This window comes from Muntiacus reevesi, chromosome 4, assembly GCF_963930625.1.
Source record: "Muntiacus reevesi chromosome 4, mMunRee1.1, whole genome shotgun sequence".
In the NCBI taxonomy this organism is placed as follows: Eukaryota; Metazoa; Chordata; class Mammalia; order Artiodactyla; family Cervidae; genus Muntiacus; species Muntiacus reevesi.
In genome coordinates this window covers 76612009-76624317 of record NC_089252.1, presented here as the reverse complement: position 1 = coordinate 76624317, position 12309 = coordinate 76612009, and the positions used below count along the sequence as shown (strand labels likewise).

The following is a 12309-nucleotide window of genomic DNA, read 5'->3' as shown; positions in this document are numbered from 1 at the left end:
AGAAATGCTAAGGGGATGAGTTGAAAAGACATGTAATAAAAAAATAAGATCATGAGAGGGAAGCATCAACAAAAGAGTAAGCAGCATTGGGAGGGCAAGCTTAACGAACCCCTTCTTTCCACCAAAATAACCTTTCCCTTCTTGCCTTGAGAGCCATACCCCGTTATCCAGCCCATACATAGAGCACCCCACCAGATGAAATTATTAACAGCCAGTAGCCCTGCTGAAGCAGCCTCATTCCCTCTGCCACAGAATTGTTCAGCCACCCAGGCCACAGCTATCCAGAGGCTGCGTTAGAAACCCTCCTCTTTCCTTGTCACAGCTACCACCATCATTCCCTGCTTTCCCTGCTTTTTCCCTCCACATCTTCCTATCTGAACCCACTGCCCAGTTACTGTTTCAGTTAGGAGTGCTGCTTCAGGAAAAAGTCCTAAGGATAAGCCCTTGTTCAGGACCAGAGGCTTGAAGTGTACACGTCTGCTGCTGGTTTTTTTTTTTTTTTTTAATCCTTTTCTCTCTGTTCCTCAAAGTACAGTGGATTATGTTACGAACCATCTAGCCTATAAGCTGGAGAAGCCATCAGTCATAACTCCTGCAACTGTCATTCAGGAGGAACTGGCCATCTCCCTAGCCCTGACAGCCCCCTGCATGCTAAGCAATTCCCCTGGGTAAATATGGCAGGCCTGAGTCACACAAGAGAAAGAGGAAATGTGACGTTCAGAAGAGGGTGTGGGTTAGAGAGGAAAGGTGCCCTGAAGCATGAGGGATGAGTGATAGGATGCCTATCAATAACAAATACTACAGGTTACTAAAATCTCATCTAACATAGAAAGACATAATGTAACAGTATAAAATCTCACCAATGTAATAACTCTTGTTATCCGCTTGAGATGTTTACTTATAGCATGAAACATAACCAGTTTATCCTTAAATGCTTTCAGAGACACCAGGAAGCATTTTAACAAGTCATTCTGTCCATTGAGATGATTCTGCATTTAAGCATTTCCCTTGTGCATTCTTATCCCTCTCCCTGCCCCACCCCCACCTCACCCCCCCCAAATTTGTGGCTAACCATCTATGCTTGCTTTTGCTTTATTTTTTGTTTGTTTTGTTTTGCTTCTTTGAGTAGATGAATAACAAGATGCTTTTCCCTCCTCTAGAACATATCCTCCCCTGAGAGTTCCCCTGCGAATAGGCCCGAGTCCCTGTCACCCGAGGTAGTTATCACACCATCTCAATCACACTTGGAGGCTGTGAGTGAGTGGGCATGAGTGTGTTCCTGCGTGTGTGGGGAGGGCTTGGGGGATCCGAGTGAATGGGGAGATGGGCTGGAGGGTGGCCGATTGGTCACACTGTAAGGTGAATGAATCTTCCCATGTGTGACTGTGGTTACTCAGAATTCTCAATGTAGATGGAGGAAAATGAAGTAGAGGTATGTGTGTGTGTGTGTGTATGGTGGGGTTCGTTTTTGTTGTTTTTGAGGGGAGGGCGGTGGGTATGGCTGAAGAGTTCTTTTAAAGTAGGATAGAATCTAGAAGTCAAGTTTAAAGGAGCTGAAAATGTGGGAACCTTGTTAAAGTCTAACAAAGTGTGTTTGTTAAGTAAGGAAGGTTAAATCAACAGTTGGTAGAAGCTGTCTTTTTTTTTTTTTCTTTTTTTTTTTTTTTAGGAACTGTCTTTTGATATTTATTATCTTGGACTTGATGAAAGAGCAGCTTATATTTTAAAAGTTAGGCAGTGATTTATGCTTTATTCCAGAGTTAATCTGACAGCTCTGTTTAACTGGATGTTTTGAGCTTTGGTTGATAGATTAAGCATCTTTAGGAAGGCAGAGTCATACCTCTCAGCTTAAATCAGCCCGTGGCTTCTGTGACTCAGGCATCCATTCTACAGTGGTTGGGGAAATGGTTGCTGTACAGATGGTACCTCTTAGAATAGCAAATCTTACTGCTATGGAGATGTTAAATTCACATGTTAGTGCTAGAGTTTCTTAACTTGTTACAAGATTTCAGCAGAGGTAGCAGTGATAACTCCATGAATCCACATGGAGCCTTACTCCTGGTGAAAAGAAAGTTACAGTCTCTCATAAACTTTCGGAAATTAAGGACTTTTATTCCCACACCCTTCCAGTAAAATGTTAGTGCTAAACTCAGTGACAGGTGACCAAATTCTGAATTGGTAGGATTTTATAGATCAGTGTGAAACTAAAGATTGTATCCTAGTGTACTAGAGGTTTTCTGACTGGTACTTTTTAGTCTTATTTTGTAAGGAACATAAAGCTTTCTCTCCTCAGCTGCTAAAGATTCTAAGTTAGAATAATTTGGAGGCTGACAATGTTGTATTATCTGGATTTCTGATTCTGTTCTTTCTAGAGAGTTAGCTATAGTGGACATAGTGACAGAAAATCTTTGATGTTAGGAGGTAACGATGACCAAGTAGATGGGTTTATTTTTGGTACATTTCAGCATTTCAGATGCTCTGCAGTGATGAACATTAGTGGTCTTGTGGTATGTTGACATACATTAGAGGATGCAGAAAGAATTGAGTGACCAGAAAGTTTATGAGAAATACACATACTTAATAGTGAAAGTGAGTGAAGAACTGGTTGGTTGATGTCTTCAACTAATACCATTCTCCTTCCCTGAACCAATAACTTAAATACTTGACTTTTCGTCTACTTTCTACTTTTTTTCACACCTTTTCCCCTCCTCCCACCTTCCATCAATATTAGTTTAGAAGTGAATAACACCAGAATCCAGTTATCTTAAGACACCATTCTCATCTCTGTGGCTCCATGGGGCTCAGGTAAATCCCTGATTATACTGCCAGTCCCTGATTGTAGTGCAGGGTGACTCAGCAAACCTGATGAAAGGCTAAGCAGGCACAATAGTCACATTTGGCCAATTATCTAATTCTGACTTTCCCAGTATTCTCATCCAAAGACTTTAAATCAATTTGGGAAAGGCCAGGATTCTTTGGTAATCTGGCATGTGTACACTGGTGCTACATGGGACCTTTACAGATGTTAATGGCTTTCTCTATTCTACTTTTGTCCCTCTTACCTCTCCTTATTCACTTGTGCCCCCTCATTTCCCTTCTTTTCTGCCCTTTGACTTTTTCCTTTCTCCCCTACCCCATGTTTCCGTTGATTTTTATTCTTTCAGCTTTGTCACCGAAAAGACCTGGACTTGACAAAAGCAGGCTACCTTGACTCCAACACTAACAGCTGTGCTGACAGACCTTCCCTGATCAACTCGGGTCATTCTGACCTGGCTCCTCATCCCTCTGTTGGACCCACCTCTGAGACTGGTTTTACAAGCAGGAGTGGAGATGGACATCAGACTCTTGTGAGAAACTCGGACCAGACATTTCGGACAGAGTTTAACTTGATGTATGCCTACTCCCCATTGAACGCTATGCCTCGAGCAGATGGATTGTATCGAGGGTCTCCCCTGGTAGGGGATAGAAAGCCTTTACATTTGGATGGGGGCTATTGTTCCCCTGCAGAAGGGTTTCCCAGCAGATATGAACATGGTTTTCTGAAAGACCTCTCTCGTGGATCGATGTCACCTGGTGGTGAAAGGACTTGTGAAGGAGTCCCATCTGCCCCCCAGAACCCACCACAGAGGAAAAAGGTAAGTGTTTCACATTTTGTAGACCCTTTTGAAGAACATTAACTGAATAAGTAAGTAGTCACTGAGTTACCACTATGTTTTCAGCACTGTTCTCAGTGTGAGGAAAATGAAGATAAGTAAGACACAGTCTCTTGGCATGTTCAGTGAAAGACTATATTAATACAATTTGATGAGTGTTGTAAATATTAAGCAAATTTAAATGCTTCTCATGTATGTGTCATGCAGTTGGCTAGGCAATTGAAAGGATAAAGCAATGAAAAAGAATAATGCTACTTTACATGTTTTATGCTACTTTTCATGTTCTGGGCACCATTAGGCTCTTCTTATGCATTTAGCTTCACAGTAGTCCTATAAGATGGGTAATTTCCCATTTTACAAATGATGGAACTTAAGACCAGTTGCATAACTCGCCCATGGTCACACAGATAGTATATGGATGAGCTGGGACACTCCCCAGGCCTGCCTGATTCCAGATCGTATGCTCTTACTGCCACCATGCTGTATCACCACTTTGATGTCGCCCTAATGGAGCTTATAGCAAGTGAGACTGAGCTTAGCAGATAATTATATTAATGATGAGAAAAAAGAACAACTTAATAGAGGAAACTTGGCCAAGTTGGATAGTGGAGGGTGCTTGAGGACAAACAAGAGGTTCATAGCCAAGTTTGCGAGGAATAGCATGAAAGGTGACAGGTCACTGATTTGGCTGATCTCAAATAGTAAGTAATCAATCAGTCAACATGTTGAGGGGATGAAGATGCTACAGAACAGAGCAGAACAAGTAACTGTGACACTCCATTGAGTGGGCAGCAGGGATGTGATGTGATTGCAGTTGAATGTTGCTGTGGTCGCAGATGAGAAGTAAGGAGAATGGAGATGGGCAGGGCCAGGTCCCAGAAATCTGGTTTGGGGCTTAACTTGTAGGTGATGCCTGTTCTAGAAATTATGAAGCCAAAAATTTGCATTTTATGTCAGTGATTTTCAACTAGGTTTATTTGGAAATGCACGGGAGTATTTTGAGCTTTCCAATCAACTTCCATTACTGGTCAATCTAGAGATGCTTAAATGTCCTCTGTGTATGACAGTCTCACATAATTGCAAAGTATCTATGGTACTCTTGTTCACATGTAGGCTGGTGGCTTTTTATCTTTGCATTGCAAAGAAATACATTACCAGAATTCTTACACTAACTCATTTCCATGATTGGGTATATAAGTTGCATACACAAAATTGTCTTACTTTGTATTTTTGTTATATTTTATATTTGAACAGAAAATTGAGAGCCCTAAGTGATTAAAAGGAGGAAACACTGGCAGATAATTTGTAATAAAATAGCATTACGGGGACTTCCTTGGCAGTCTAGTGGTTAAGATACTGAGCTTCCACTGCAGGGGTCTTGGGTTGGGTTCCCAGTCAGGAAACTAAGATCCTGCATGCCAGGAGGCACGGCCACCCTGCCCCCACCCCCCTCCAAAAAAAATTAGCATTAGGTTTAGCATACTGTTGCATGAGACGCACAGATTCAGAGAACAAACTTACGGCTGCTGCAGGGGCAGTGGGACAGTTAGAGAGGCTGGGATCGACACGTCCGCACTGCTGTGTTTAACATGGGTAACCAGCAGGGTCCGGCTGTATGGTACAGGGAACACCGCTCAGTGTAATGTGGCAGCTTGGGTTGGGGGGGACTTGGGGGGAGAGTGGATGCATGTACATGTATGGTTGAGTCACTCTTTTGTGCACCTGAAACTGTCACAGCATTGGTAATCAGCTATACTCCAATATAAAATAAAACATTTTTTTAAAAAAAGATTACTGTTACATGAACAGTATTGACTAGCAGGAGCAAAAATGGTAACAAGTCTTTGGATTTCTGGTTTCATTTATTATGTGCAAAAATGATTGAAATCATGATCTGTTATTTCAGAAATATTGTTGAGCGCCTGCTATCAGGCAAGTTCTGTGCTGTACATTAAAGACAAAAAGCCAGATAAATTTGTTCTCTGCCCTTGCAGAGCATAACAGTTTGTAAGTATACAAGACACTGTGTTAGGCCAAAAGCCAGTGTGAGCACGGTGTGCTGTAACAGCCAAAAGGGGATATCCTAGGTGGGGCAGGGAAGAGGGCTTTCGGTGTGCAGTCAGGAAAGAAGAAGGCCGAGAAATGGCAAGTGGGGGAGAAGTTTCCAGGTACAGGTTTTCTAGAGCTGGCACAACGATACTGATTTCTGGCGACTGAGGAAAGAGACTTTCTCAAACTGCACAAACTCCCAGCTCTTCCCCTTCCCTTTTCATGTAATTTTGTTTGTTTCTGGCCATGCCACGCAGCATTTGGTATCTTAGTTCCCCAACCAGGGGCTGAACCTGTGCCCCTGCCTTGGAAGCGCAGCATCTTTCCCACTGGACCACCAGGGAAATACCCCACCTTTCCCAGTGCTACCTTTGTTGCAAATAACTGTGATAGCACACTTCTGTTACATGGAACTGTGATCTCACAGGTTTTTCTGAAGGCAGAATAAAGATTGAGGTCTATCGGTAAATGCCATTTTTCAGAAATGTCATCTCCTGGGGTATTCTCTTTTTCTTACCAGTGTCCCACTGATGTAAATACGTAGCTGTGCTCAGGTCTCTCTCACACCTGGAAAAAGTCACCGGTTGGTGCCTGCTTTGTTTGCCTGGCCTGCTGGCAGTTTCCTAGGGTTCCATGTTCTTTCCCCGTTGCTAGTGATCCACAAATGATGTCTAGCTGGAGTCCTGTTTCTTTTTTCCTTCCTAGGTATCCCTGCTGGAGTACCGCAAACGGAAACAAGAAGCCAAGGAAAATTCTGCTGGTGGGGGAGGTGACTCCACACAGAGCAAAAGCAAGTCTGCAGGAGCTGGGCAAAGCGGCAGTAACTCACTTTCTGACACTGGTGCCCATGGTGTGCAGGGATCCTCAGCCCGAACCCCATCTTCCCCTCACAAAAAATTCTCCCCGTCTCATTCCTCTATGTCTCATCTGGAGGCGGTAAGCCCCTCAGATTCCAGAGGCACTTCGTCTCACTGCAGACCTCAAGAGAGTATCAGCAGTAGGTGGTAAGTTTAAGTTTGATGCTCTGGTGATTAAATTCAGGAGGGAAATAAATGTCTAGACTCTTTACCTAAGATGTATGGAAACACTTGAGAAAGCCAGCCAGCAGTACCATGTACCATATTCGGCTGATTTAATAGTATCAGTCACAGTCCCCGAGCTTGACAGAAGCAAACGATTGCCACTGAGCCTGCAGAGCAATATGTTGGACGGCATGTAGTTGTGGACACAGAGGAGTTATTTTATTCACTGGGCACTAACACTGCCTCTTCTCTTTTCTCATTTCATGTGCAAGGTAAGTCAGGAGATGAGTTCAGTTCCACTGAAATTAACATCAGGTGTCTCAGCTCCACATGGCTAGCATATATAGAGAGTTGGGACACACTCCTAAAAGGATTTGTCTAGTTTAAGAGAGACAACAAATAAATAGATAATACTAATGTCAGGTACTAAGTATCAAATGAGTGAAATAAAGAATGAGGTATTCTAGGGAAATTGAACTGAAGAAATGAGTTCTGGGAAAGAAGAGACATGGCTCAAATGAGTAATGTTCATTCATCTGTGAAACATTACTACTACGTGCCAGTCACATGACTTCACAGAAGAGAAAAATATCATTTAAAGATGGAGGTTAAAAGCAGTAGACACTTCTAAATCCCCCTTCTCCTTGGTTGTTTTTTCTTAAAGTGTTTATTCTTAGGTGCCTGACATAGTCTGAGGCAGAGAAAATACTTTGTTTTAAATTGGTCCTGAAGAAAATAATGTTTTAAAAGAGGATGTTTTAAGAAACATTGTATAGCTATTTGTCACAGCCTTGTTTGTTCCATACTCTTAACTCTCAAGGCCTGTGGCATAAGTGTACACCCTGTTGCCTTCACAGGATGGTTCCCACATCGGTAGAACGACTCCGAGAAGGAGGGAGCATCCCCAAGGTCCTCCGAAGCAGTGTGAGGGTGGCCCAAAAAGGAGAGCCTTCTCCCACGTGGGAGAGTAACATCACAGAGAAAGACTCAGGTGAGCCGATGGCCTTCTTCTGCCAGCCAGGTTCAGAGACACATGAGCCAGGCTCCACACAGTTCACACCAAATGCTGGGCTGAGGTGAGTCCATTTCTTAATGAGGCTGGGCTCCCTTACATGCAAAGTTCCAGCTCAGTCTTGTTTTCATTTTCTTGGGCTGTAGCATTCTTAAGGTCTAGCATTGCTTGCTCTCTGTCTGCTCTTTTTTCCCAAAGGATACCTTTCTGTAACTCACCTCTCCAAAGTCCTGGGAATCACCTTGATGAAGGATGAAGAGAAAGAAGGAGACAAATCAGATCAGGCATTTAAAACAGCCCATAATTAACCACTCATTTTGCCCTTCTGGCATGCTGCACTCACCTGATTTATCAGAGAGCAGCATGGGTTGGTGCTGGCATTGGTGACTTGAATGAACAATGGCTCTCTCTCATCCATTCTCAGAAAGTGAGTTGATTTTGTATTACCTTCCAGACCCTGCGGATGGTGAAGGCCCAGAGACATTGAGCTCAGCACTCTCTAAAGGAGCGGCCGTTTACAGCCCTTCCAGATATAGCTACCAGGTGAGGCAAGAAAGTGCTCATCTCTGGGCATAGGAGTGTGTTCTGGGTTCCAAATGTTTTGTGATCCTGGCCATCCTTTGCAGTTGAGATGTTGTCTTTGTATATAGTTTCAGCAGCCTTGGAAATAAGTCATCATCGGCTCACCTTCAGGTAATAAATCATGCCAGAAAATTGAAGTGACCAAAGACAGCCATTTTACTGTCTCTGGTATCCTAAAAAGAACAAATGTTTAAGAAGATAAAGAAGAAGAAGAAGAAAAAGTAGGGTCTTTTAAATATTCACAAGCCTCAAAGGCTTAAATAGGGACTTTTTCACCTCCTTATGCTTTTCCTCCCAACTCTTTCTAGCTCCTGCAGTGTGATAGTCCACGGACAGAATCACAAAGCCTCCTTCAACAGAGTTCCTCCCCCTTTAGAGGACATCCCACCCAGTCTCCGGGATACAGTTATCGAACTACTGCACTGAGACCTGGGAACCCCCCTTCTCATGGTTCTTCAGAATCCTCCCTCTCTTCCACGTCCTATTCCAGCCCCGCCCACCCTGTGTCCACAGACTCGTTGGCCCCATTTACGGGGACACCAGGGTATTATAGCAGCCAGCCACATTCTGGAAACAGCACCGGCAGCAGTCTTCCAAGGAGGAGCTGCCCTTCTAGTGCTGCTAGCCCTACCCCACAGGGCCCCTCAGACTCGCCGACCTCAGACTCGGTTTCCCAGTCCAGCACAGGAACTCTGAGTTCCACCTCCTTTCCTCAGAACTCTAGGTCGTCATTGTCATCAGACTTCCGGACTATCAGTCTGCCCAGCGCTGGGCAGTCAGCTGCCTACCAGGCCTCCAGGGTATCTGCGGTTTCCAATTCACAGCACTACCCACATCGAGGGAGTGGGGGTGTGCACCAGTACCGACTCCAGCCACTGCAGGGGCCGGGGGTCAAGACTCAGACTGGACTTTCCTAGGGCTTCTGGGTTTGGGCAAACAGAACTTGGATGAGCCCATAGCTGCTTCCTTCCAGCTGCCTCTGGAACCTAGGCCGAGCATATTGCTGGGGAAGGGGGTACAAGGTGCCAGAGGATTGGGTCTGGTCAACAAGAAACAAGACTTGTGGTCACGACTGGCTCTGGCCTTGGAGAAAGATGTAAATCTTGTCTGAAGCAGAGACTATAAAGAAGTTTCTCCCTGCTGTTAAGGGTACATTGTTGACAAGCAAATGGTGTTTCGGTTAGTAACGATTCTAAGTGCAATGAGTTGTGTTGAAGCCTCCATCTCCCATCCTTGCCTGTAGCCTGTAGTCACTTGTGCAGTGAGGACATCTTTTTAAATCCAAAAAAGAAAAAGGTTTTCAAAGGAAAAAAAAAAAGGTGAAAAGAGCCAATCTCAAAGCCCCAAGCCATCTGAGTAGTGTTAGGGTTTTATGCACTTAAGAAAAAAGGTGGGTATATAAAACAACCATTCCAAAAGCAGGTATCTGGCCAAGATGTGTTCACTGAGAATATTCCTTACCTTTGTCTTAAAAACACCAAGAGGCAGGGATAGTGAAGCTTGGTGTGTGCTCTGAGGGGTTCCTGGATCTCTGAAGAAGTACTCGTGGTCAGTTCTTGATTATTCAGAAGCAGGTTATCCTAGTAGATTGTCTGAGCCCCCAGCTGGTACCAACCCACTCCCCTTCCCCAAGCTATTTCACAGCTCAGTAACCCATGAAGTAAGTAGGCAAAGAAAAGAGAGATGGGCCAATTGCATTGCTACTTACCAGCCATTGGCAATGCATTTGATTAGGAAGAGTCCCAAGTAGCTTGGGAGTTCTTTGAATTTTATTTTTTCTACTCCCAGTTAATCAGGAGTTGCCGATCCCCTGAGTAGGACCGCCTCCATGACTGGAGAGCATGCACTCGTGACTGCAGGGTAAGAGTGGAAAGCTTTGATTGTGGAATGGCACCGACAGGACTGTGATTGTGTGTGGGCATGTCCCACGTTCTTTGGGAGATGCTTATTTGAGAGTGGCCCAGGTGAGAGTGCTGTGAGGCCGCCCACACGCCTGATGACAGCTGTTCTGGATGAGAGATGAGCGCAGACTGGCTTCTCCCCTCAGTGCATTGTGCCTGTTGTACGCCCCTGGAGGCGCCCTGGAGCCGGCCAGGCGGGGTACACAATCTTTTTAAATTCCATACGGTTGCCAGCTTATTTCTTTCACTGTTTACTGTAATATCTGGCGTGTTTTTATTTATCTAATTTTTGTATTCAGTTATAACCATGGTAGGGGTAGCAAATATCTGACAGGTGTAATCCCTGGTGCTGCAGTGGACCTTACTTCTTTCTTTTGGACAAGATAATACTGTGAGTCTCCCTCCTTCCTCCCCTTCAGTTTGTTTTCTCCTTTTTCCCCTCAGCCTCTTGCACCCCCCTTCTTTGTGCCCTCTCCTCCAACTACCATATGCACAGTCTTCTCTCTTTGTGTGTGACTGTTACAGAATTTCACTTTTTCAAAATTCAAATCAGGTGTTTGCTCAAATGAGGGGAGATTTTTTTTTAATGCTGAAAAGTCAGCAGAATACTTTTCTTTATGTTGTTTCCCCCACAAACCCATCAGTCTGGGAGAGCGTTGGGAGTGGAAATCATGTTGCCTGGGATGCTGGTTTCTTTGTATATTATATAAAACGTATGTAAATGTCTCTCCATTGGGCTGGGGTTCGCATTCTCCCCGCGGCCACGCGCCGTGGGGGAGGCCAGCGGGCAGGCGGCCCTCACCCTGCCTGGCACGCGCAGAGACCCCAGCCCCTCTGTGTGGGCAGGGTGCTGTCAAGACCAGACCTCGGGGGGGCGGGGGGTGGGGGGCTCTTGGAAGGGAAGAAGTATCACTTCTTTCTCAAGTGGAGTGTTTACACCTTGCTGTAACATTTGAACTTTCACAAGAGATGTAATAATTTTGATAATAAAATTCTTAACCATAATAATCATAAGTTGAGAACTCCTTTGTCCGATTCTGTGACACTGCCTTGCTTAGTTTTCCTGAAGTTATCCTTAAAGGGAGCAAGATGGACCCACATTCAGGAGAGTGTGCTCTTGGCGGAGTTGCGTTGCCCATAATGGGGCCAGGAATACAGATTGATCTTCCTTCACCATTTTATGACTAAGATCAGGCAATAAGGGGGACTTCTCTGGTGGTCCAGTGGGTAAGAATCTACCTTCCAGTGCAGAGGACCCAAGTTCAGTACCTGGTTGGGGAACTAAGATCCAGCATGCTGTGGTCAACTGGAGAGCCCGCACACTACCACTAGAGAAGCCAGCACGCTGCAGTGAAGAGCCCGCGTGCCGCAACAAAGACCCAGCACGGCCCCGAACACGGCAGGCAGGAATCCTGCACTACAGAGTTGCTGTGTGCTAAACTGTACATACGGTGCTGGGAATGTGAAGATCAGACAGCCACCTGCTCCATTCCTGGGTGCTTTGCTCTCGGTGTGATACAGATGTTAGAGTCTGAACTGTGGTAAAGAAATAAGCACGTGCATGTTGTATACAACTTCATAGTTAACCAGGCTCTTCCACTTAAGTCATTTGCTATCTCATTGATCCTTAAAATGTATGAGGTAGGTATATTATTCTCCTTCTATGATTTTTTTTTAATAAGTTTCAGAGGATACAATGTGTCTAAGATTTCTCTCATCCAAATGACAGTTTCAAACTGACAGTCTTGGAAATTTTGAAGTTTACCCAGGAGACAAATAAAGATGCTTTGAAACTAACTAAAAATCATTTAACTAACTGACCCTTTCTTGCCTTAAAAATAACAGTCCGGCCTTTTTAGCTCTGAGGAATCATTTTTATGGTACAGGGTTCTCTGTTTGACAGAGCTCACCCTGAAGAAAAAAGTGCACTATTGTCCAAATGGACTGTATTTACTTCCAAACCACACCAACCATCAGTTCGTCAACCAGAGCTGGAACAGCCTTTGTAACCTGCTATGAGGCTGAGACAGAAAGGTTCCTGTGCTGAAGATCAGTAAAGGAGAGGGCTTGGAGATAAGCATAGCTCCTGA

At 44.5% G+C, this 12309-nt stretch overlaps 1 protein-coding gene across 16 annotated transcripts in view; it reads left to right on the top strand.

Annotated features, from left to right (window-relative positions):
* Nucleotides 1-11118, top strand: part of SETD5 (SET domain containing 5) — a 79144-nt gene extending 68026 nt beyond the window's left edge. For 9 of the 16 annotated variants that reach the window (XM_065933238.1, XM_065933235.1, XM_065933225.1 and 6 more), the window contains 6 exons: nt 1161-1217; nt 3165-3635; nt 6408-6706; nt 7582-7715; nt 8191-8279; nt 8627-11113. In XM_065933238.1, the coding sequence (XP_065789310.1) occupies nt 1161-1217; nt 3165-3635; nt 6408-6706; nt 7582-7715; nt 8191-8279; nt 8627-9235 (1659 nt within the window). In that variant the 3' untranslated portion in view covers nt 9236-11113. Of the gene's footprint in view, nt 1-1160; nt 1218-3164; nt 3636-6407; nt 6707-7581; nt 7716-8190; nt 8280-8626 lie in introns of all 16 variants that reach the window. The other 7 variants (XM_065933237.1, XM_065933240.1, XM_065933234.1 and 4 more) reach the window with 3 other exon arrangements.
* The last annotated feature ends 1191 nt before the right edge of the window (nt 11119-12309 follow it).